Consider the following 26,341-nt stretch of genomic DNA (forward strand, 5'->3'; position numbering starts at 1 on the left):
CTTCAAACAAAGCAAACAAAAAAACCTCAGCAAAAACAGAAAAGTAGTGCCATTGGCAATATACCTACTGCCCTGAATGACTGAGTGAAGCTTGCTTTCCCAGCGATAAAAGGGGATCGGCAGATGTTGCGAAGGGTTACACGCTAGCTCCAAAATACCACCTCCCCGTATGCCAAGCCCCTTCTCTGTTTAACAACGCTGTTAATCGGCTATACCCCAATACAAAACAAAAAGTTTAAAGTTTGAAGAAAAACACTGAAAATAACCAAAGAACTCACTCTGTGATTCTAGGTTACCGAACCTATCAGTGTGTGGGAGACTGCAGGACAGAGGAGCCTGGCACGCTGCAGTCCATGGGGTCACAAAGAGTTGAACACAACTTGGCGACCGAACGACAATACCACCTCAGTGTTCATCAACTAAACCACACCATACACCTGCTTCATGCCCAAAGCTGGGAAGTGAAGAAGCTAACATGTTCAGATCAGAAAGAAAACTTCAAGTCCCAAAAGCCAAGAACCAACAGGCCAACCCATGGGCTCCTGGACAGCTCAGTTCAATGAACTCCACCCGGCACTGTAGCTGGGGAGCCGCCTGCTTTCCAAGCACAGGTCCCACAGTTCTACAAATCTCCAAGGCAAAGATCTGATGGAGGAAAAAGAACCTAAGATGTGAAGTCCCGCAGGTTAAGGACAGGATGAAGTCCCAGTACAGAAGCAAAGTTTTCTGATGTCTCTCAGATATCTTTCATGTGGCACTAAAAAAAAAAAACAAAAACAGAAAAGCTCTGCTTTTAAATATCTTTGAGAAGAGACTTTCAAACCAAAATGAAAAAGGCACAAGTCACAGCAGAAAATCTTAACTCCTATTTCTACATCTAAAAAGAAGTTATATCTATTTCCACATATATTTTGCTTGGAAAAAAAACAGAAAACCAATTCACTTACATGCTACCTATTATGGAGTAAATGTTCACATCCCCTCAAGACTCATGTGTTGAAATCCTAACCCCCAGGGTGATGCAAGTATTAGGAGGTGGAGCCTTTGGGAGGTTTTCAGATCATGGGGGTGGATCCTCACGAATGGACTGAGTGACTCTAGAAAGCCCCCTCACCCTCTCCACGATATGAGGACCCAGGGAGAAGGTGGCCTTCTATGAACCAGGAAGCAGGCTCCCTCACCAGATTCCCAGTCTGCCAGGGCCTTGATCCTGGACTTCTCATCTCCAGAAATGGGAGTGATAAATAAGCCACCCTGTCTACAACAGTCTGACCCAGCAGCATGAACTCTAGCTGGCATGTGGCTTCTCAGGAGCCACCCAATCTTCACTAGACTAGAAAGGAAGGCAGAGCACAGATCAGCATCTGCCAGAGCCACAGGGAGTTTGAAGAATGAGCACGGCTGGTGTTCATACCTTCAGCCAAAGATCAAGGGTTTTCATATCACTCTGCAGTCAACACTTAAACTAACAATCCCGACAACTTTAAAAATATTTAATTCCTTGCTAATCTCAACCCAATCTCTGATTTTAAACAAAAAAATAGTATTAGTCATTTGTCTGGTTTATCTAACACTTGATACACACAGCCTCAAACAGTGTGTGTGTACCCACACTGCCTTGAATTCTAAAAATAGATCCTCTTGTTAGAGAAACATAAGCAATCTCTTTCAACTCTGCCCACAAAAAAAGTTCAGACTAATCAAAAGAAATATAAAATACAGAACCTAAACAAAACCTAACTGAATTTTATCTAGGTTAGATTTCCCAGCTTGAAAAAAATGCACTATTTTTCAAAGTGCCGAAAGAAGATATTGTAAACTCAAATGCCTACAAGGCCCAGGCCAGTAACAGAGATGAGTAAAACAGACCTGGCACAAGACTAAAAAAGAGCTGTGAGCATTTCAGTCAAGTGGAGAAAGTATATGCCCTCTAAGAGACATTCAGGTTCAAAAAATTTAAAAACCCTACAGCCTCAAAACGTCACGCCACAAGGCTTTAAACTGTGAACCTCATAAGATAACAAGCTCTCGTAGCCCACTGAGAAAGCACTGCAACTGATCTTCACTAAAATAAAGTGAAATAAAATCTGAAACACATGGAATAGCTGGAATCTGAGCTTCAGAAAGTAACCGTCAGCCAGGTTGCTGGTAAACGAGAAGCTACTGGGGATATGTAACTCATTCCAGGCAAGAATGATTATGTTCAACTTTCATATTTGTTATCCAAGTAACTTATCAACATTTGACATATTATGTGTTAATTATCAATCTTCCTCAAACCAGACACAAGCCCTTTGGAGAAGGAATTCATTCAGTGCGATTCCCAACTCCAAACTAGCACACGATAGGTATTCAATAATGCATGTGAAGTAAAATTAATTTAATGGAAGACAAAATAAATGTTTAATATAAAAACAGTTCAAGGCATACTACTTATTAGTAGCTTTGGAATTAAAGTGCATTTGGGTTCACAGACTAAAGCAAACCCTACCAGATATTCCTTTTGAGTTGGTTTTTTTTTTTTTTTTTCTTGTTATTTGTTTGTAAGGGGAGGCTGCTGTTGCTGCTGCTAAGTCGCTTCAGTCATGTCCGAGTCTGTGCGACCCCACAGATGGCAGCCCACCAGGCTCCCCCAACCTGGGATTCTCCAGGCAAGAACAATGGAGTGGGTTGCCATTTCCTTCTCCAATGCATGAAAGTGAAAAGTGAAAGTGAAGTCGCTCAGTCGTGTCTGACTCTTCGAGACCCCAGGGACTGCAGCCTACCAGGCTCCTCCATCCATGGGATTCTCCAGGCAAGAGTACTGGAGTGGGGTGCCATTGCCTTCTCCGATAAGGGGAGGATATATTCAGAAATTATAGCAGGCATTACTAATTCATTCTAGATCTACTGCAAAGACTGGTCACTCCCTTCAATCAGTGGCTCCAAAAATGTGATACCAGGAGCAGCATCAACACCACCTGGAAACTTGTTCACTTGATGTAAATACAAAACACGGCCAGACCCCAGCCCAGACCTGTGGGCTCAGAAAAGGACGGAAGGGTGTAACACATGATGCAGAAATCCCTTTGAGCCCTTCCAGTGATTCTTCTGCCTGCTTCTTAGAAAAGCACTGCCCACTGCTCCTACTCTGCTCAGAACAGCCAAGGGTCACAGGAGCTCCTGTTCTCGACTTGCTAGCGCATGTGGTTGTTGGGTCTGAACTTCAATCGCAGGACAAACAAAGGTGCACGTGTAACAAAGAAAACAATTTAAAGGGCAGCTAATCAAAAAAGCCTTCAAGTTCTAGTCTTCCATTCCCTTCTTCCCACCAAAATAACCACCTTCTTTAAAAATTGGCTCCTTAAGGAGAATATAGTATTGGCAATTATGAAATAAATGATTAAGTCAAATTAAACAGGCTAAATTATGTCTCAAACATAATGAATTTTTAGATTAATTACAACCAATTACAATGAGATAATCTGACATGTCAACTAGGAGAAAAAAGATCTGGCTAGGGTACATGATTTAAGAGAAAAATTATGATTTCTTGTGGTCACAGTGTGCCCATCTATCAATAACAATCTTGTAAATCTGTGTGGTCTAAAACTTTACCCCCTGGCAGAATATTCTTCTCCCTCCAACATAAGGGGAAGTCTGAAATCTTTCAAGCAATGGAGAGAGAGAACAAATCCTGTAGAATGGGGAGAAGCCTTGGGGGGGGTGGGGGTGGGAAGAGTGGAAGAGAATTAGAATCAGAATAAGGTTATGCAGTTTAGCAAATAAATGGAGTTTACCTTTTTCTTTAAAAAAAAAAAAATCCCAGTTACTTATTTCTCTCAACAGGAAAATAATTTGATCCAAGCAAAGAAAACAGTAGTTTAGCTGCTCCCAAGAGAACTGCCCAGTTGGGGGAAAAAAACAGTAAAAGAAGTTACCAAATCCTTTAAATATATTTTTCCATATTAGAAGGAAAAAAACAAAACCTGTACCAGCTACTCAGGTATATTTTGATTCACCATTAAAAGATGATAGCTAATGTTAAATGCTAATAAAGGAATTGTTTCTAAAGTAAGCTAAAACTTTTTAAGAGCTACATGCTCTATGGGGAGTTTATAAGTTTTAAGTTCTAAGTTCCATGTGTCTGGGAAGTTTCTAAGTTTTAGGGTATATGGTTTATATAACTTAAACACTATGAACAATATAAAATATCTACTGTGATCATTAAGAAGTCATTCTTTGTAATGTTATATCCATGTAAACACTGAGTTACATTCACATAAACAAGTATTTAGATTAACATTTTGGTCCAGAAAAGAATTGTAAGATAAAGACACTGGAGCCTTGGAGAAAAGCTACGACAAACTTAAGAGTATTAAAAAGTAGAGACCATGCATATTAAAAAGTAGAGACATCACTTTGCCCACAAAGGTCCGTCTAGCCAAAGCTATGGTTTTTCCAGTAGTCATGTATGGATGTGATAGTTGTACCATAAAGAAGGTTGAGCACCGAAGAACTGATGCTTTCAAACTGGTGCTGGAGAAGACTCTTCAGAGTCCTATGGACATCAAGGAAATCCAAGCAGTCCATCCTAAAGGAAATCAACCCTGAATATTCACTGGAAGGACTGATGTTGAAGCGGAATACTCTTGTCACGTGATGAAAACAGCCAACTCTTTGGAAAAGACCCTGATGCTGGGAAGATTGAGGGCAGGAGAAAGTGATGACAGAGGATGACATGGTTTGGATGGCATTACCCACTCAACGGACATGAGTCTGAGCAAATTCCTGGAGTTTGAAGCACAGGGCAGCCAGGTGGGCTCAGTCCACAGAGACACAGAGAGTCAGACATGACTGAGTGAACAACAACTATATGAAACCACAGAACCTGCTCTGCCTTGCTTCGAATGACACGTCTCTTCTCCCAAACACCAAAAAACTTACACAGAAATACATTCCACCATTACTCAATTTGAGAAAATGTAATAGAAGGGTTGGGGCTTCCCTGGCAGCTCAGCTGGTAAAGAATCTGCCTCCAATGCAGGAGACCCTGGTTCAATACCTGGGTCGTGAAGGTCCCCTGGAGAAAGGATAGGCTACCCACTCCAGTATTCTTGGGCTTCCCTGGTGGCTCAGACAGTAAAGAATCTGCCTGCAATGGAGGAGACATGGTTTTGATCCCTAGGTTGGGAAGATCCCCTGGAAGAAGGGATGGCAACCCACTCCAGTATTCTTGCTTGGAGAATCCCATGGACAGAGGAACCTGGAAGGCTACAGTCCATGGGGTCGCAGAGAATCGGACACGACTGAGCGACTAAGCACACAGCAAAACAGAACAGCAGAAAATTCCTTCGTCATTACCACGTTACAAACAGAAAATAGCCACTGTGGCCTACCAGCAAGATTGAAATTGACATTACTTGAGAATAATTCCTGCACATTATTCCACAGTTATAATATCACACTTGAGCCTGTAACAGAGTTTCCACAATGAACATGTTATTTATGAAAGTACATATATGAAATCGGTCAAGTGCTATCAATATATCCTTTACGGCTCCAACTCCAACTAATCCCAAATCTCCCCATGTTCAAATGGAAAGCATCTGCTCCATTGAGATTCCACAGGTGTGAACCATGCTAACTTAACTGCAGGTCTGCCACAGTTTTAAAATTCCGTTACTTCTTGCAAGATTTAAAGTCAACTCTCCATGGCACTGACACCAGGAAAGTAATTGCAGTAAGAGCAGAAGGCAGGACATGCGGAGGCAGAAACACCAACAGGTGAGCTAATCCTGCCCTGCAGAACCCTGAGAAGTTCACAGGAGGACACTGAGCAAGGTTAGAGAAAGAGAGTTGGTGGGTGGAGTGGGAAGGGTGAAGACTGGTTACAAATCTGCAGACTAAACAATGAGAAAGAGAAGGGTTATTCTGCACAGAAACTGAAAGATAAGAGCTTGGGAGTCCAGGACAAGATACACGGTAGGTGGGTGCGTAGGTGGGAAGCTCAGGGCTGGTGGGTTGAACTGAAGTCAAAAGTCAAAATAAGAAATGCTCAAACATCCAACTCTGCCCCTTTTCTTTAATTCTAGAACGCCACTGGCAAGGAGTAACGTCTTTACTTCCTATTTGGCAGTTCACCCAAGAAAACAGCAGTTCTGCATCCAATTAGCCTACAGCGAAGCCCAACACTTGCGAAGGCAAAGTCCCTTGCAAACAAAGAGCTACCAATTAGCCTTTTCACTTTTAAATATGAATAGCTGGAAAAGGATCACCAAAATTTGCAAGGTTTCAGACACAAGAGACCAAAACAAACAAAAATTGCAAAAACATAAAAGCAAAGATAATCAAGAGAATAAAAGAAAACTTAAAAAAAAAACTTTATAATTACTGTGCTCAGAAGACAAAAATTTTAAATGGTGATGAAAAAGAAGCAATCCAAACACTCTCAAGATAAAAATACAGCCACTGTTAAAAATCCAACAGAAAACATCAAGAAATTCTCCCTGAGTTTAGAGAAATAGAGTAATATAGTTTAAGAGAAATAGAATATACTGAAAAATAGTTAACAGACTTAGAAGATCAAGGCAGGAAATTCAACATTTGACTGCAAATAATTCCAGAGAACAGAAGAGAATGTAAAGGGAGAAAAACAATGACTCACTAACCTAAAAAAGCATCCCGATAACCTTCTCAAGGAAAAAAAGCCACATGCAAAATAACAAGAATAAAAACTGTGCCTGAATTCGCCACTGCAACACTGCAAACTTAAAAGTAAAGGAAGCAACACTTTTAAAATTACTTACATAAGAATTCTTAACCCAAAGTGTCAATTGAGTATGAAGGAGCATTTTTATATATTCAACACCTGAAACTATTATCCATACACATTTTTCTCACAAGTTTGCTAGAAAATATGCTTTACACACACACACACACACACACACACACACACGAATATACCGGTAAAAAGGAAGACATGAGTGAGGTGGCCAAGACGGCAGAGTAGAAAAATCCTGAATTCATCCGTTCTGCCATGGATACACCAAAATTACAGCTCCTTAGAGACGCTATCTAGGAGAACGGCCCAAAAACTAGCAGAAAAGTGACTCCACAACTACATACCTAAAGAAGGAATCACAACGACCCAAGAGGAGACACAATACACTCAGGACTCACAATTCAAGGTCAGGGATTCACAAATGGGAGGAATATCACAATCACAAAGGATCTCTCCAAGGAGCGAGGCTCTTGAGCCCACCTCAGGCTCTCCCACCTAGGGCTCCTGCACCAGGAAGACGAGCCCCAGAACCTCTGGCTTTGAAAAGCAGCAGGGCTTGTGTTCAGGAGAGCCCCCTGGAGAGGCAGGAGGCAGGAGGCAAACCTAACTCCCCCTGGGGTGGAGATGCTGGCAGCAGCCATTTGGGGGCGGCCCTTCTATCAAGGTAACACAGCCCTGGCAAGTCACACTTTGGAATCCTCCCCTAGCTTATTAGTGGTCAGGGCTTACGCCCCCACCAGCAGGAGTGCCCCAGGCCCAAGGCCAGGCAGACAGCAGTGGGAAGCCTACCTCACCCTCCAGCAGGCTTGCACCCACCACATGAGGCAGGCTTCACAGCCAGGCTGGGGGCCAGTGCCACCCACCAGCGCACCAACCACAGAAGCCCCACCGTAAGAGAAGGGCGCAGGCAACCCTACAGGGGCACCCCTAGAACATCTGACTCGGTAACCAGGAAGTGTGTGCCGCTGGGACGCACAGGTTGCCTCCCACATGGGGCCATCGCTCCAAGACAGGGAAATGCAACCAACCTACCAACAAGGTGAACTGGGCAAGTGAGCAGAGGAACATGCGCCAAAGAAACAAGAAAAACCTCAGAAAAAGAACCAGATAAAGTGGACATACACAAGCTACTCAACAGAGTTCAGGGTAATGATCATAAAGACGCATCCTAACTCAGAAGAATAGATAAACATGGTAAGATTTTAAATTCCAAACTGGGAAAGGAGGATTTCAAGGCTGCATATTGTCACCCTGCTTATTTAACTTCTATGCAGGCAGAGTACATCATGAGAAACGCTGGGCTGGATGAAACACAAGCTGGAATCAAGACTGCCAGGAAAGAAAGTGAAAGTGAAGTCGCTCAGTCGTGTCCGACTTTTTGCGACCCCATGGACTGTAGCCTACCACATTCCTCCGTCCATTAGATTTTCTAGGCAAGAGTACTGGAATGGGTTGCCACTTCCTTCTCCAGAGGATCTTCCCAACCCAAGGATCGAACCTGGGTCTCCCGCATTGTAGGCAGACGCTTTCCCATCTGGGCCACCAGACTGCTGGGAGAAATATCAATAACCTCAGATATGCAGATGACACCACCCTTATGGCAGACAGCGAAGAGGAACTAAAGAGTCTCTTGATGAAAGTGAAAGAGGAGAGTAAAATAGTTGGCTTAAATAAAACTCAACATTCAAAAAACGAAGAGCATGGCATCTGGTCCCATCACTTCATGGCAAATAGATAGGGAAACAATGGAAACAGTGAGAGACTTTATTTTCTTAGGCTCCAAATTCACTGCAGACGGTGATTGTGCCAAGAATTTAAAAGACGCTTGCTCCTTGGAAGAAAAGCTATGACCACCTAGACAGCATATTAAAAAGCAGAAACATTACTTTGCCAACAAAGGTCCATCTAGTCAAAGCTATGATTTTTCCAGTAGTCGTGTATGGATGTGAGAGTTGGACTACAAAGAAAGCTGAAGGCAAAAGAATTGTGGTGTTGGAGAAGACTCTTGAGAGTCCCTTGGACTTCAAGGAGATCCAACCAGTCCATCCTAAAGGAAATCAGTCCTGAATATTCACTGGAAGGACTGATGCTGAACCTGAAGCTCCAATACTTGGGCCACCGGATGCAAAGAACTGACTCATTGGAAAAGACCCTGATGCTGGGAAAGATTGAAGGCAGGACAAAAAGGGGACGACAGAGGATGAGACGGCTGAATGGCATCACCAACTCAATGGACATGAATTTGAGCAAACTCAGGGAAAGAGTGAAGGACAGGGAAGCCTGGCGTGCTGCAGTTCATAGAGTCGCAAAGAGTCGGACACAACTTTTGAGACTGAACAAGTCCCTAGATATTTCCAAAATCTGAAACCGCCTCTGTTCCAATCCTTAATTTGCTCAGGCTGTCACATCTCTTGTCATTACAAGCCCCTAACAATGGCACCCCACTCCAGTACTCTTGCCTGGAAAATTGGGCTGCAGTCCATGGGGTCGCAAAGAGACGGACACAACTGAGCGACTTCACTTTGACTTTTCACTTTCATGCATTGGAGAAGGAAATGGCAACCCACTCCACTGTTCTTGCCTAGAGAATCCCAGGGACGGGGGAGCCTAGTGGGCTGCTGCCTATGGGGTCACACAGAGTCAGACACAACTGAAGCGACTTAGCAGCAGCAGCAGCAGCAACCAATCTCTATTTTTCCGTTTATTCTCCTTTCTAATCGAACATGCTAAGACAAATTTTACCAAGGTGACTCCCTGTGGCTCCTGTTTCCACAGAAGAGAATTCCACCTCTAACCTGGCATGCCCTTTGCATCTAGACCTTTCTATCTATCTAGGTTTAACCTGTGCCACACCCTTCTCACACCCTGCTGCTGCTGCTGCTGCTAAGTCGCTTCAGTCGTGTCCGACTCTGTGTGACCTCATAGACGGCAGCCCACCAGGCTCCCCCGTCCGTGGGATTCTCCAGGCAAGAACACTGGAGTGGGTTGCCATTTCCTTCTCCAATGCATGAAAGTAAAAAGTGAAAGTGAAGTCACTCAATCGTGTTTGACTCTTAGCGACCCCATGGACTGCAGCCCACCAGGCTCCTCCGTCCATGAGATTTTCCAGGCAAGAGGACTGGAGTGGGGAGCCACCGCCTTCCTACAATAATTTCAACTGAGTCTTCCACACAGGCTTCTCTCCCTGCAAAGGAAGTCTCTTCAAGCCCAACCCTGCCACCTCAGTCCTCCCAACAAACTGTTGTTCATTTTCAAAGATTCTTTTTTCCCTCTGTGCTACTATGGACATACATAACTTTACTACAGCATTTAATTATAACGTATCATAATCATCTGTCCATAACACTCCATGCTAAATTCTGTCTCATTCATCACGAGAGGCTAAAATATTACCTTGGCATACAGAAGACAATAAACATCTGTTAGATAAAATGCCATCCTAGTCAGCACACAACTACAAATTACTACTCCCCTATCTGTAGAGGTTAACAGCCAAATAACTACAAACGATGAAAGAAATATGAAAGGCCAGTTTGCTCTGCCAAGACATATTACCAAAGAATACCCAAAATAACTTTTTATATAGCTTTTAACAGTTTGCAATGTGATTACATCAATATATGGTCTGCAGCTTACAGAGTTAGTTTTTAAAGAGGAACTACACAGTACAGCCCCAACTACACAGTGGGCCTGGGCGTTACATAAACATTACAATGGATTTCTCTTACAGCTTCATCAATGTCACTTGTACAACTTACATCAAAAAATAGCAAGACAAGGGGTTTCCCTGGTGGCCCTGTGGTTAAGAATCCATCTGCCAATGCAGGAGACATGGGTTCAATCCCCGGTACGGAGGATCCCACATGCCCAGGAAAAACTAAGCCCATGGGCCACAACTACTGAGCCCACAGGCCACAACTACTGAAACTGTCATTCCTAAAGCCTGTGCTCCAGAGCAAGAGAAGTCACCACAGTGAGAAACCCACACACTGCAATGAAGGGTAGCCCCGGGTCACCGCAACTAGAGAAAGCTCACACATAGCACTTAGAACCCGGCACGTCTGTAAATAAATAGATAGAGGCAAGACAAGATCCCCAGTGAGATCCTGAAATTCGGACAATCAACTGATATTACAGTGATGTTTGCTGCTCTGGAGAAGGAAATGGCAACCCACTCCAGTATTCTTGCCTGCAGAATCCCATGGACAGAGGAGCCTGGCGAGCTATAGTCCATGGGGTCGCAAGAGTCAGACACAACTTCACGACTAAACCACCAACTCCACTAAGATAGAAGTGAGAAGACACCAAATCACCACCACCAATGCCACAAACAGTGCATATTTTAGAGCCTGAATACATTAGTGGATCCACTTGGAAAAGAATCAGTCAACCTGGAAACTGGCAGATAGGACTTGATCAGATAAAGAGCAACTTTATTCAGGATTTACTAAAATCGGTTAACACTTTCACTAAATTCAGAAGTCAATTTTAACAGACTTCTGAATCACTAATTTAAAAAAGTGATCTCATTAAGTTCAATTAAAAATACTGTGAAGATTCCATCCATCTGGAGAAGCTTCTGGTGCACTGTGCTTATAGTTCTCCTGAGATCATGACACAAGATCATTAGTCAATGCAAAATCCCTCCCGGCCACCTCCTTCCATCTACCCCTTCACTGCCTTTTATCCTCACACAGTTCCACCTGCCCGCAGCCCCAACCCATTCAGACAGGGAACCATTCTAGCCTATTTAATACATTTGGAATATAAACAGATGCGACATATGCTACGTCTGAGCAGAGGCTTTCAAAGCCATTGGGTACTGCCGTCCACTCTCTTCCCTTTGCCTCGGCCAAGAGTGACAAGACCCAGAAGAGAGGTGTGCCTCAGAATGAGACGGTGTGAACAGTGACAGCCAACTGACAGCCAGGAACATAACATGGCCAAGAAATAAATCTTTATTGTTCCATAAGCTTCTGAAATTCGAGGGTCAGTGTTATAGAAAGCTGACTAACGTGCAATGAAAAACTGAAGTAAATAATTTCACTTCCCAAATTACATTCCATCAGTCAGACACATCTGAATGAGATCTGGAAAGGGAAAGTGAGACAAAGGACAGATTACTGTGGCAGCCAAACTCTGAGTTTCAGCGTCTGGTCACCAACTTCAAGGATGAGGGAGGCAACTGTGATGATTTGAGAACGGCGGTGGTGGTAGCAACAGCAGCCTGCCCTGGGGAGTGCGGCCAGCAGAGAGCCTCACTGAATGCATGCCGCCAACCTCCCCGACAATTTGCAAAGGACCTGGTGTTTGCTATTAAATCTCCTGTTGCTTTAGATACCTAGTGTTTTCTTGGACTGAACTGTGATTGATGAAGTATTTGGTACCAGAGTTGTTACAGGACACAGACTCAAGTTAGGAAGCTGGCTTTGGTTTGCCAATCTAACTGGATTTAAAGGCACTGATGGGCACTGCCACCATTAGATAACATAATGCTAACACTACATGACATGGAGTGGCAAAGAAAAACCTATCACCTGTAGCTACCTGGGATGAAGGTCTTCTTGAAGAAAACACATGGCAGACTGCTGCGGCTGTTATGATGGAACAAGAAAGACGAGAACTGGAGTGGGCTGACTCTGATGACAGGTGAACGCTTTAAAAAAATATTTAGCTTAGTAACCTGAGGGCCAAAGAACATCCATGGTTGCAAAACAATGCCCTTTAATGCTTAAAGGCACAGGGCTGATAGAGCTAAAAATCAGAAACAGAATGATTCTGCAAATTACAGAATTACCAAATAAAAATAATTCAAATTCTAGACAGATCTCTTAAGTAAAAGTTAGGGCAGTGATTGTGAAATGGTAGGACTCCGAGACCTGAAATGGGGTCAGTTTGGTGTTTTATCAACCTGAGAATCCTGACCTCAAAGCACTCACAGAGAGAAGGACCCCTTCAATCCAATATGAGGCTGATCTTTGCTTGACAGAAGCCCCTTCCACAATACTACCTGGAAATAAACCTCCAACTAAATTAAATTTTCCCAGGGGAACAAGCACCAAATCTAAACAAACAGGAGCCAGCCTTCATTCCAAAAAAAACCAGACGCATTGTAGTTAAAAAATAACTCATCTTATTGTGCTTTGTTTTATAGCACTTTGCAGATACTGGGCTCCTTACAAGTGGAAGTTTTGTGGCAACTCTAAGTCAGCCAAGTCTATTGGTGCCGTTTTTCCAACAGTATTTGCTCACCTTGTGTCTCTGTCTCATTGTGGTAATTCTCAAAATATTGCAAACGCTCTACCAGCAAAAAGATTATGACTTGTTAAAGGCTCAGATGATATTTAACATTTTTTTAGCAATAAAGTATTTTTAATTTGTTTCTTAGACATAATGCTATTGCACACTTAACAGACTCCACTATACTGTAAATATAACTTTTATAGGCACTGGGGAAACCAAAAAATTCATGTGGTTCACTTTATTGCAGTGGTTTGGTACATAACCCGTAATACCTCTACATATGCCTATGCAGACTTTCAGAAGACTTTTTAAGAAAAAGACCAAAATATAACTTTAGATGAGACTTCAGTTATCAAAAGGAATACACTAACTGAAGATTCACTGTAATATCTCAAGAAACTAGACATGATTATAACAATTTGCTCAGTTAACTGACTGAAACCTGGACCCAATGACAGCCTATGTTAAGAACAGCTGGAACTCCTGCTGATCAAGAGCAGACGTGAACTAACAAATTAAACACCAAAGACAACACAGCGACAGAAACTATCTGAAGTGAAGCACAAAGAGGGGTGAAAAGGCTGACAAAGGTGATGAACAGAGCCTCAGGTGATTCAGTGTACCTAACATGTGCAACTGAGGGGCACTGCGCAGTCATTCTGAATGATAATGTTCCAAACTGGACAAATTCCAGAACCCTAAGCTCCAAGAACACTAACAAGAATAAACCTAAAGAAAACTCTATTACCCCCAAAGAACAACACAATCAACCTCAATTTTATATAGTGAAAGATAAAATGAAAATCTTAAAAAAGAGCCAGGAAAAAAAAAAAGGACACATTACATAGAGAGGAAAGTAGAATATTCACAGATTTATTATGAGAAATAATGGAGGTTGAAAGACAAAGGAAAGACATATTTAAAGCACTGAAAGGAAAAACAAAGACAATACAAGATCATCAATGTAGAATTGTATCTCCAGCGAAAATATCCTTAGAAAATGAAGGTAAAAAAATACTTCAGTGAACAAGCAAAAGTTGAATAAATTCCAAGCTAGATCCTTTGGCAATATTAAGCACTGCAAATATCTTCTCTTTCATCTGTCTGTCATGTTTTTCTACAAAGTTATCATTTTTTCACCTGTTTAAGTCTTAGCAGCTTTAAGATGCCCTTCCCTGTCCCGAGGGCAAGAGTGTCTTCAATATTGTCTTCCATTAATTTTCTAACTTTTCCTTTCACACTTAAATCTCTAATTGTCTATAATTCATCCCATCTGTGGTGTTATGTTGTTTTTTTTTCCATACGGTTGAGTCACTCTTCTGAGCAACATGACTTTCTCTGATGATTTATGATGACACCCTTAAGTTCCTAAACATTTATAGGTAACTTTCTGCTCTCTATTTTGTCCCCCTCAGTCTATTTCTATGTTCTCACATTCCTACTAGTTTTTATTACTATAGTTCTGAAACAGAATCTTAACTTCTGATAAGGCAAGCCCCCACCAAAGCAAATCTTTAAGACTGATTTAGCCATTCAGACTTTATCCCACCTGCCATAAAAATTTTAGATCTAGGTTATGGAGTTTGTCAGACAAACCGACTGGAATTTTGATAGCAATTTAATCAAACTTACAGATTAAAATGGGAATCTGCCTGACAATGAAGGAGATGTAAGAGATGGGGATTTGATCCCTGAGTGGGGACAATATCCCCTGGAGGAGGAAATGGCAGCCCACTCCAGCATTCTTACCTGGGAGATTCCGAGGACACAGGAGCCTGGCGGGCTACACTGCAGTCCATGGGGTTGCCAACAGTCAGATTTGACTGCGCAACTGAGAACACGTTTCTGGCTCCTTAGTTAAGTTCTCTCCTTAAAGATCTGATGTGTTCTTAGGTTCATTCCTAGAGACTAGTTTGTTCCCATTATTGTATACAATATTTATCTTTGATTACCTTCAGTTCAGTCGCTCAGTCGTGTCCGACTCTTTGCGACCCCATGAACTGCAGCGTGCCAGGTCTCCCTGTCCATCACCAACTCCCAGAGTTCCCTCAAACTCACGTCCATTGAGTCGGTGATGCCATCCAGCCTACTGACTGCTCATTGCTAGTGTACTAAATACTACTAATTTCTGTCGGTTGATTTTAAAAGCAGTAACCCTGCTAAACTCTTACAAGTTCCAACAGTTTCTCTCTTGATTCTAATGGTTATTCTAGATAAATAATATTTTCTGCAAATAATGAGTTTTCTTGCTTTCCTTCTTGTCCTTATACTTTTTATTTTTCCCTCTGTAGTGTCAGTCAGGGACCTCCTTGTGTTAAATACCAACAGTGATACAAGGGCATCCTTATCTTGCTACTGATCTTAAAGTAAGTGTATCTAAAATTTCTTTATTATTATTTGCTGTAGGTTTTTGGTAATGACCATTATCTAGTTATCTTGTGTTCAAAGCTTGTTAAGGTTGTTTATCATGTATCGGTGCTGGATCTTATCAAATGATTTTATGGTATAAAAATAATTGATGACTTTTCTCCTTCAGCCAGATGTTGAACCATATTTACATTCTTAAACTCTATGGATCAAGATTCTTTCAACACATTGTTGGATTTGATGAGCCAGTATTCTATGTAGGATTTTCTTCTTTACACTAGATGTGTAACTTTCTCATATTGACCTCAACTAGTTTTGAAATCAAGACTTTACTAACTTTATAAAATGAGCTTGGCATCTTTTTTTTTTTTCCCTATTCCCAGAAAAACCTTTAAAAAGAAATTTTCATTTAAAAATTCATTGCAACTCAGTAAGATTATCTTCATACAGGGTTTTTCTGAAAGGGGAGGTTTTGCCATTGTTTATTAAATATTTATTAGTCAGCTCAAGCTATCTATTTCTTCTGATACCAACCTTCATAGCTTGTAGTTTTCTAAGAATTTATACATTTCCTCCAGGCTTTCAAATTTATAAACCGATAGCAATTCATAAAATTATTTTTTAAACATCTCACGTTTGTAGCCGTTTCCCATTTATCACTTATTTTATCTGCATCTTTTTAAAATCAGAGGTCTGTTTAGCTTATTTACCTTCAAAACATCTTATTTCAGTTTGGCCAATCTTTCTTTTGTTCCTAATTTCACTGATTTCTGCTCTTAACTGTAGGCTGGGTTTTGTTTGTTTTTTTTTTTTTTTTTTTTGGAACTCTTGAAATGTACTTGGTAAAAGCACTAAGGCAAGCTTCCTTCAACATTTAGATAAGTCACCCTGCCACTATATATCAGATCTGGTTTCACTACACAGACTTCAACACAGAAACTAAACAATATAAACATTATTCTCTCGTATTCACAATACAAAAAAAACTAGACAAATCTTATCAACCGTAACTACATATGAATGTCTCCATGTTGAAGGCAAATAAATAAGGTAATGTGCTTGTTCCCCCAAAATAGGTAAGGCTACCACTATGTACCTGAACCAAGGCACTTTCTCTGCACAGCTACTTGGACAATTACTGGTACAGCTTGATAAAATTAGCAACTAGAAATGAAATCTCCAGTTGCTTTACCAGCTGTCATTCAAAACTTGTAGTTATTAATAGGAGGGAAAAAAATCTGGCTGTGGCGATCGATTTCCACCACCACCAGCCCCCCAAAAAACTCGCTTAAAGCAGAAGCACTTTTTTTTCCCTCGCTGTGGAAGCATACATCCCTGGCTGGGGACAGTTTCAGTTACAGAAGAGATTTTGATCTTAAATCTTTCTGCCTGCAACTGAGCGTTAAGGAGGATCACTAACATAAAGTTCAACATTCAACACAACCTTGGACTTGGACACATACCGAATGGCTTATTCTTATGAGTGTAGGCTTTGAAAAATAATTTTATACAGTATTAGCTTCAAAACGAATGTCGTAGCTCTCACTGCACTGGTGTTAACTCAAGAAGCAACTCATACATTTTCCCTATGAGAATGCAGAAGGCGTGCACTGGAGACGGGAAAGAACGAAGCGCAGATACAGGTCAACTTTCTAATTCCTGACTTGCTTAACGCAGGCTGGCTAAAAGCACAGAAACACAGTGGCCAGATTTCTTTTTCCTCTGGCTGCAAAAAAAAAAAAAAAAAAAAAAAACAAGAAGACTGAAGGCCTCTCCCTAACGAAACCCGGGCAGCCTTATACTTTTCCCTTCACGTTTGAGGGTGAAACTTAAGGGGGAACGGAGAAGAAAAGCGCTTCCTAACGTTGAGAGCAAGCCAGTTGTGATATGGATCGCTTCTGCAGGATAACTCGGGGCTGCATGCGTTTAACCCAGGCTGCTCTTTTACAGGCCAGGTAACACAAGAAGCCAGGGCCGCTCCGGCGCCGGCCCACCGACACCAAACCGGGGAGGGAGGGACGGAGGGACGCCGGGAAGAGACCCGGGCCTGAAACAAAGGAAGAAGGGCTGGCCGAGAGGGACGGATTCGGCGTCCCCGTGGGGAGGAGGAAAAGCCAAGGCTGCTGGCGAAGGGCTGGACTCACAGAACTTGGAGGTGGAGGTGTTGATGTTGATGGTGGAGCCGGGGGTGGGGGCGGGGGCCGCCTTGGCCACGGAGGCCGCGTCGCCGCTCTTCAACATCATGATCACCCCATTGGCCTCCGGCGGCGGCGGCCCCATCGGAAGCCCCTCCTTGGGGCCTTTCCTGTCCACGGAGACCGCAGGCATCGCCAGCAGCTGACCCCCGGGAGTCTCTCGGGCAGGGGCTGGGATCGAAGGCGGGGGTGGCGGAGGCTGCCGGAAGCCCTCCACGGCGGCCTCCCAGTTGTTGTGGTTCTGGTCGTCCATCATCGCCTCGTAGCTGCCCCCCTCCTCCTCTTCCATGCTTTCCTCCATTCTGCAGGCCCCCAGCACCCGCCCGCCTTCACAGGCACCTGCTGCCCGTCTCAACCCCAGGCCGGGCCGGGCCGGGGTGGGGGGGCGGGCACCGCAGCCTCCTCGAGCTCACATCGCCGAGGGCCGGAGCGGGCGCGGAGGGGAGGGGCAGCGGCGCGCCTCGGGTCTCTCAGTCTCCGCCGGGACGCCTCTTAGCAGACAGGGCTGACGGCGGTGAGCGCTCCCGGGTTCCAGTCTGGGGAGAGGCAGCCGTAAAGCGGGAGCGCCCCTCACGACATTTTACAGCAGCTTCCAACAGGCAGTTGGGGAAAGGGCGGGCAGCGGGGGAGGAGAGGCCAGGAGGGCACGTGGTGCGAGGAAACAAGCCTCCGGAAAGCGGAGCGAAAAGGGGCGGGAGCTGTGAGCCACCACCAGGCGGGAGAACAGAGGTTGGCCCCGCCTCGACTGGTCGCGCGCAGAGAGGCAGGAGCTGGGCGACCCAGTTCCCAGGTAGCCGGCTCCGGCCCCGCCCCGTGCCCGGACTCACGTGATAAGGGAGTGGAGCTGCGCACGCGCTTTCGCAGGTTGGTTACCAGGACGACGGGCAGCTGAGTTTGTGACGGAAGATGTGTGCAGACCGTGGCTTGGCGGTCGATGTGACCCACGCTTCCCCTTTTGGCCGTATTTTTCTCCCGCGCCCCCGATTTACCGGGTCTTCGGACCACAGAGGGCCTTGCATTTCCGGCTTTTGCTTGATCACGTAACCTTGGTGACCAGTAGAGGGTCCGGGTCGAACATTATAAACGGGTTGGGACCACCCAGGGCGTCCCTTGGCCGAATCGCTCATGGCCTTCAGCAGACCCGTCCCAAACCCTCAACCTGGTGAATAACAGGCAAAGCAGCAGAGTGACTAAAAATACTAATTGTGTTTGAGCTAATCAAGGATTTTTTAAAGTTCCTAGTTCCTCCATACACTGAGGCCAGAAACTTTAAACTTAAAAATACCTCTCTCCGTATGCTGTTTGACAAATCTTAACTACAAATTTCAGATTATGAGAGTTCTGAGGGACAAAGAAGAAACATTATGTAACTAATTTCTTCGATTCCTCTGCATTCTCAGATTATAGTAATAGTATATTGTGTGAGAATGTGGTTACAGTTGTTTATTGTGGCGCTCATTCTCGCTGCTGGTGAAAAGTTGTCTAGAAAAACCCTTAATTACTTTAAGCTAGCAAATAATGAATCTTTATTTCCACAGATATGTAATTAGTTTGAAGTTAGTAAATCACTTCATCCACTGAGAAATTGTCTCTCATATACTTCAGTGTCCACATTTATTTCAGCTTCTCTACACGTATTTTCCCAGAGTGTTCTGCACTATACTTAAGCATTTTGACCACTTCTTGTTGTTTTTTTGAGTCGTTAAGTCATGTCTGACCCTTTGGCAACCCCATGGACTGTAGCCGATCAGATTCCTCTGTCCATGGGATTTCCCAGGCAAGACTACTGAAGTGGGTTGCCATTTCCTTCTCCATGGGATCTTCTTGACCCAAGGATTGAACTCATGTCTCCTGCACTGGCAAGCAGATTCTTTACCACTGTACCACCAGGGAGGCCCTATAAGCACTTAGAATGGTTTAATTTCAGAAAATGCTGTTTCATGCTCATTAAGGGCATATATTTTTTGAGTCAGCACAGTGTTTTGATTCTCTGGCCCTGGGACATTTGGGGCATATGAAAAAGAAAAAAAGACAATTTTCAGAGTGAAATGCTCAGTGGGGAAAAAATTGTAACCTTAGAATTATAAGCCCAGCAAGAAAAGAATGTAAGAGGAAAGAGAAATTATAGTTTTTTCAGGCAACAAAGGATAGTTTGTCATTACTAGACTTTTGAGGTGGTGGGTGTGGCTAGATAAACACTCAGTACACAAGATAAGAGAATCATAAATATGTGTCTAATAATATGGTCACAAAATACATAAAGCAAAAGTTGACAGAAGTACAAGAAGAAGGAAAAATCTACCATTGGAATAGGTGATTTAACATTTTGCAATGGGTTGAATAGTAGCTCCCCCAAAAGATATCTCTGTGTCTTAATTCCTGGAACCTGTAAATGTTACTTTATTTGGAAACAAGGTCTTTGCTTAGGTAATTAAAGATCTTGAGATGAGGAGAGCTTCCTGGGTTATCCAGGAAGTGGGTTGCCATTCCTTTCTCCAGGGGATCTTCCCAACCGAGGGATTGAACCCACATCTCCTGCATTGCAGGCAGATTCTCTACACTCTGAGCTACCAGGAAAGCCCAGGATTATTCAGGTGGAACATAAAACCAGAGGGAAGTGTCAGAGAGCAAGGAGAGAGATCTGAGACAGAAACAGACGAGGAGGAGGCAGTGTGACCTCAGAGGCAGAGGCTGGAGTTATGCAGTCACACTCACACCAAATGCCAGCAGCCACCCAAAGCTGGAGGAGGCAAAGAATGAATTCTCCCCTAGAGTCTCCAGAGAGAAGACAGCCCTGCCAAAACCATGATTTCAGACTTCTAGCTTCCAGCACTGTGAAAGAATCTTTCTGTTGTTTAAAGTCCCCTATTTCTGCTAATTTGTTACAGCAGCCACAAGAACTAACACATAGATCAAATGGACAGAAACATCTTTAAGGGACTAGAGGATTTGAAGAACACAGTTACCAAGTTTTGGTTTAATGTATACACAGAGAACTCAACAACTGCAGAATATACAGTCATTTTAAGAATATGTGAAACTTTACAAAAATTGAACATGCTGGGTCATAAAGCAAGTCTCTCTACATGTCTCAGGATTGGTATCATAGCAGCCACATTCTCTGAGCACTGTATACTTCAGTTAGAAATCAATTACCAACAGACAGCTAGTAAACCCTCATATTTCTAGTCTTCCAATCAACTTATAGGTCAGAAAATCATGATGAAAAGAAGACATTTAGAACTGAAGGGACTGGTAACTTTCATCTATTAATAGTAAGGCTTACTACAGGGAGGCTTACTGAGCATACATGTGAACACAGAACCCTTTACATGTATACTGCCATAATAATCAATATGAGACATTCATCTTAGCTGTAATTGGTTAAACATACCATTAGGGAAAAATCTAACCTTGATTGAACCAAAGCAGTTACTGACAGGGTGCAATTTGCCATAAATAAGAAGCATCATACTGAAGGGAAACAAATGAACATATTGATAACTGATTGATTTTATGGACATGAGACATTGTTATATTACACTTGGGACTTCCCTGGTGGCTGAGACAATAAAGAATCTGCCTGCAATGCAAGAGACCCTGGATTCAATCCTTAGGTGGGAAGATCCACTGGAGAAGGGAATGGCTACCTGCTCCAGTACTCTTGTCTGAAGAATTCCATGGATAGGGGAGACTTGTGGGCTACAGTCCATGGAGTGGCAAAGTATCTGACAGAACTTAGTGCCTAACACTTTCACTAAAAGCTTAATATATTTTAATAAGTATTAACTTAAAATCTTTGGTGATTTGTTCTGGGATGTAGAGATGGAGAATAACATTACTAGCAACCATTGACCCAACACTGTACAGATAGAACACAGGTTAATTAATAATTACTACAAAATTCCATAGTCTCAGACATTAATCTATTTTCTTGGATTTTTGATTTGTCCTTTATTTTTTGGGATAACAGGCAAATTTGGCCTTGGAATACGGAATGAAGCAGGGTACAGGCTAATAGAGTTTTGCCAAGAGAATGCATTGGTCATAGCAAACACCCTGTTCCAACAACACAAGAGAAGACTCTACACATGGACATCACCAGATGGTCAACACTGAAGTCAGATTGATTATATTCTTTGCAGGCAAAGATGGAGAAGCTCTATACAGTCAGCAAAAACAAGACCAGGAGGTGACTGTGGCTCAGATCATGAACTCCTTATTGCCAAATTCAGACTTAAATTGAAGAAAGTAGGGAAAACCACTTGACCATTCAGGTATGACCTAAATCAAATCCCTTATGATTATACAGTGGAAGTGAGAAATAGATTTAAGGGACTAGATCTGATAGAATGCCTGATGAACTATGGAATGAGGTTCGTGACATTGTACAGGAAACAGGGATCAAGACCATCCCCATGGAAAAGAAATGCAAAAAAGCAAAATGGCTGTCTGGGGAGGCCTTACAAATAGCTGTGAAAAGAAGAGAGGTGAAAACCAAAGGAGAAAAGGAAAGATATAAACATCTGAATGCAGAGTTCCAAAGAATAGCAAGAAGAGATAAGAAAGCCTTCCTCAGCGATCAATGCAAAGAAATAGAGGAAAACCACAGAATGGGAAAGACTAGAGATCTCTTCAAGAAAATTAGAGATACCAAGGGAACATTTCATGCAAAGATGGGCTCGATAAAGGACAGAAATGGTCTGGACCTAACAGAAGCAGAAGATATTAAGAAGAGGTGGCAAGAATATACAGAAGAACTGTACAAAAAAGACATTTACAACCAAGATAATCACGATGGTGTGATCACTCACCTAGAGCCAGACATCTTGGAATGTGAAGTCAAGTGGGCCTTAGAAAGCATCACTATGAACAAAGCTAGTGGAGGTGATGGCATTCCAGTTGAGCTATTTCAAATCCTGAAAGATGATGCTGTGAAAGTGCTGCACTCAATATGCCAGCAAATTTGGAAAACTCAGCAGTGGCCATAGGACTGGAAAAGGTCAGTTTTCATTCCAATCCCAAAGAAAGGCAATGCCAAAGAATGCTCAAACTACCACACAATTGCATGCATCTCACACGCTAGTAAAATAATGCTCAAAATTCTCCAAGCCAGGCTTCAGCAATATGTGAACCGTGAACTTCCAGATGTTCAAGCTTGTTTTAGAAAAGGCAGAGGAACCAGAGATCAAATTGCCAACATCCGCTGGATCATGGAAAAAGCAAGAGAGTGCCAGAAAAACATCTATTTCTGCTTTATTGACTATGCCAAAGCCTTTGACTATGTGGATCACAATAAACTGTGGAAAATTCTGAAAGAGATGGGAATACCAGACCACCTGACCTGCTTCTTGAGAAACCTGTATGCAGGTCAGGAAGCAACAGTTAGAACTGGCCATGGAACAACAGACTGGTTCCAAATAGGAAAAGGAGTATGTCAAGGCTGTATATTGTCACCCTGCTTATGTAACTTCTATGCAGAGTACATCATGAGAAACACTGGGCTGGAAGAAGCACAAGCTGGAATCAAGATTGCCAGGAGAAATATCAGTAACCTCAGATATGCAGATGACACCACCCTTATGGCAGAAAGTGAAGAGGAACTAAAAAGCCTCTTGATGAAAGTGAAAGAGGAGAGTGAAAAAGTTGGCTTAAAGCTCAACATTCAGAAAACGAAGATCATGGCATCTGGTCCCATCACTTCATGGGAAATAGATGGGGAAACAGTAGAAACAGTGTCAGACTTTATTTTTTGGTGCTCCAAAATCACTGCAGGTGGTGATTGCGGCCATGAAATTAAAAGATGCTTACGAAGGAAAGTTATGCCAACCTAGATAGCATATTGAAAAGCAGAGACATTACTTTGCCAACAAAGGTCCATCTAGTCAAGGCTATGGTTTTTCCACTGGTCATGTATGAATGTGAGAGTTGGACTGTGAAGAAAGCTGAGCGCTGAAGAATTGATGCTTTTGAACTGTAGTGTTGGAGAAGACTCTTGAGAGTCCCTTGGACTGCAAGGAGATCCAACCAGTCCATTCTAAAGGAGATCAGTCCTGGGTGCTCTTTGGAAGGACTGATGCTAAAGCTGAAACTCCAGTACTTTGGCCACCTCATGCAAAGAGTTGACTCATTGGAAAAGACCCTGATGCTGGGGGAGGGATAGGGGGCAGGAGGAGAAGGGGACAACAGAGGATGAGATGGCTGGATGGCATCACTGACTTGATGGACATGAGTCTGAGTGAACTCCAGGAGTTGGTGACGGACAGGGAGGCCTGGCGTGCTGCAATTCATGGGGTCGCAAAGAGTCGGACATGACTGAGGGACTGAACTGAACTGAAGATATTAGTTCTACCAAAGTAGGAAATATGTATATGTAAGTTTATTTGTGTAAATAGAAGACTAATTCAAAACATTAATAGCAGTTACCTAGGGCTAACGGGATTACAAAGAGTCAGACATGACTGAGCAACTGAACTGAACTGAACTGAATGGGATTACAGATGGTTTTTATCTTCTTCTTTGTTATCTTCCAATCTTTCCTATATTCTCTACAGTGAGCATGAATCAACGCTATTTTTATAATCAGAAAAATATTCCTAACCTCAAAGTTTAAAAAATAAAAACACCATTAAAAAAGTATAAGTTGGGATCCTGTATGTTAAAACATCTATTTTGGCTTCCAGAAACAGAAATCTCAAGTAAAAATTGCTTAAAAATCAAGGCTGTTCATTGACTAACATACTGATAAAAGTCTAGGAGGGACAAAAGTGAGGTGTGTTTCAGTCAGGTCTCCAGCTCTGTTATCTGCCTTGAGTTTTGACCTGATTTTCTCGTTTGCAGACTTCATCCTTAGGCTGCCAACAAACTGGCTGCCACAGCCCTAGACCTCACATACTTTACCAACAATGTCCAGAAGAGGGTCTATGGCTCCTGGTAGGCATTGATTGTAAGTAAGCAAGTTCTTTCCCAGAAGCCCTAAGCATACTTCTTCTCCATGTCCCATTGGCTTATTCTTGAACCATTCTACAAAGCATTTAGACCAAAATCCCAGAGTCATTTACTGCAAGGGCATGGATTTATTCTTGGAAAATGAGGCCCATCCCTGGTACTCAGAGTGGGATACAAGAATAAAATCTGAGGTTAACTAGGGAAGTTTAAATGAATTCAATACCCATTACAGGCCCAGATATCTAATCCCCAGAGCCTGTCCACTACATAACTTCATCCTGACCTCTCCACTCCATCCCCCTCGTAAACACATCCCTAAAAAATATATGTAGGCAAAATTGAGTGGGCTTCCCAGGTGGCTCTAATGGTAAAGAACCTGCCTGCTAATGCAGAAGACATGAGAGATACAGGTTTGATCCCCTGGGTTGGGAAGATCCCCTGGAGGAGGACATAGCAACCCACTCCAGTATTCTTGCCTGGAGAATCCTGTGGACAGAGGAGCCTGGAGCTACAGTACACAGGATCACAAAGAGACGTGACTGAAGTGACTTAGCATGCACACACACGCAAAATTGAGTATGTATTGATTAGAATCAAGACAGACAATTACAAAATAAATATATAGCTAATTATCTAAAATAGTTAAAATGGGGGAGTGCAGAGGTTTTGTCACTAAGAATTAGTCTTACATAGCTTTGAATACCATCATGTCACCTTTCCTACAGAGTATTTCATTACGATTGTTCAATATTTTTGAATAAATAAACACATCACTACCTTAAATCTACTTGAAATCTTATTTTTAGATTGGTAGCCCTTTTTCCTTTTAATCAACTCTTAAAATACCATCCATATGATATACATTCTTCCCTAAGAGAAAACAGATTATTGCCATCTTTTTATATCTTTTCATCTATTTAACCCTCCTAATTCTTGCATTGTTGGTGGTAGAGTGGTTAGTTGCTAAGTCATGTGTGACTTTTGCAACCCCATGGACTCCTCTGTTGATGGGATTTCCCAGGCAAGAATACTGGAGTGGATTGCTATCTCCAGGGAATCTTCCCTACCCAGAGATCAAACCTGAGTCTCCTGCACTGCAAGCAGATTCTTTACTGACTGAGCCATCAGGAAAGCCTCTTGCATTTTTAGAGAGAAATGAAATTGCTCAGAGGTGAGCTAGAAGAGAAAAGAAGAGATGAAAATTTGTATGAAAAAACTCCCAAACTGTACATGCTTCTAAGTAGTCAGAACCAATTGAATTAGGCAAGTTTGTGATAGATAACACATGGACCTATAGATGATTATTTTTAATTTCTATTTCATTTTAAATTCACTATTAATTTCATGAAGGCATTAGCATGGAAAAATTAAAAACACAACTTTGATAGAGATAAACTATATTAGGATAAAGAAGAATGAATGCTTTTCTTGTAATCTCCCTAGGAGATTATAATGGTACCAATACAGCGTTTGACAAAGAAGTGACTTGTAAATGCATAATGCAATTGGAAGTCTAAAGGCAAAGCTATTGGAATGATCTTGATTAGAAGGTAAGAGGATTAAAGGCATGTAAATAACTCAAGCCTCAATAGCTGTGCAATGAGATTACTGCTTACAGTGGAAATGTGTAGCCACTCGGGGGAGTATTCTCTATTTGATATTTCTTTCCATGTTGGATTTTGTTCCTTCCTTTTACATCTTAACATCTGCATCCAGCCAGATTCCATCCTAGCAGGGGAACAAAAATAATGATGCAGATTCTTTCTGGAAACCTGATGAATTAAGGGGCTGAAGGAAAGGATTCCAGGCTGAAGGAGACTATAGG

At 42.5% G+C, this 26,341-nt stretch overlaps 1 protein-coding gene across 1 annotated transcript in view; it reads right to left on the reverse strand.

The window, feature by feature from the left end:
• The window catches only part of CACUL1 (CDK2 associated cullin domain 1), a 64,963-nt gene extending 46,772 nt beyond the window's left edge, over window positions 1-18,191 (reverse strand). Inside the window, exon 1 of the mRNA XM_040254791.1 lies at window positions 17,518-18,191. Within this exon, the coding sequence (XP_040110725.1) occupies window positions 17,518-17,869 (352 nt within the window). The 5' untranslated portion in view covers window positions 17,870-18,191. The remainder of the gene's footprint in view (window positions 1-17,517) is intronic.
• Window positions 18,192-26,341: the final 8,150 nt, after the last annotated feature.

This window comes from Oryx dammah, unplaced genomic scaffold, assembly GCF_014754425.2.
Source record: "Oryx dammah isolate SB20612 unplaced genomic scaffold, SCBI_Odam_1.1 HiC_scaffold_14, whole genome shotgun sequence".
Lineage (NCBI taxonomy): Eukaryota > Metazoa > Chordata > Mammalia > Artiodactyla > Bovidae > Oryx > Oryx dammah.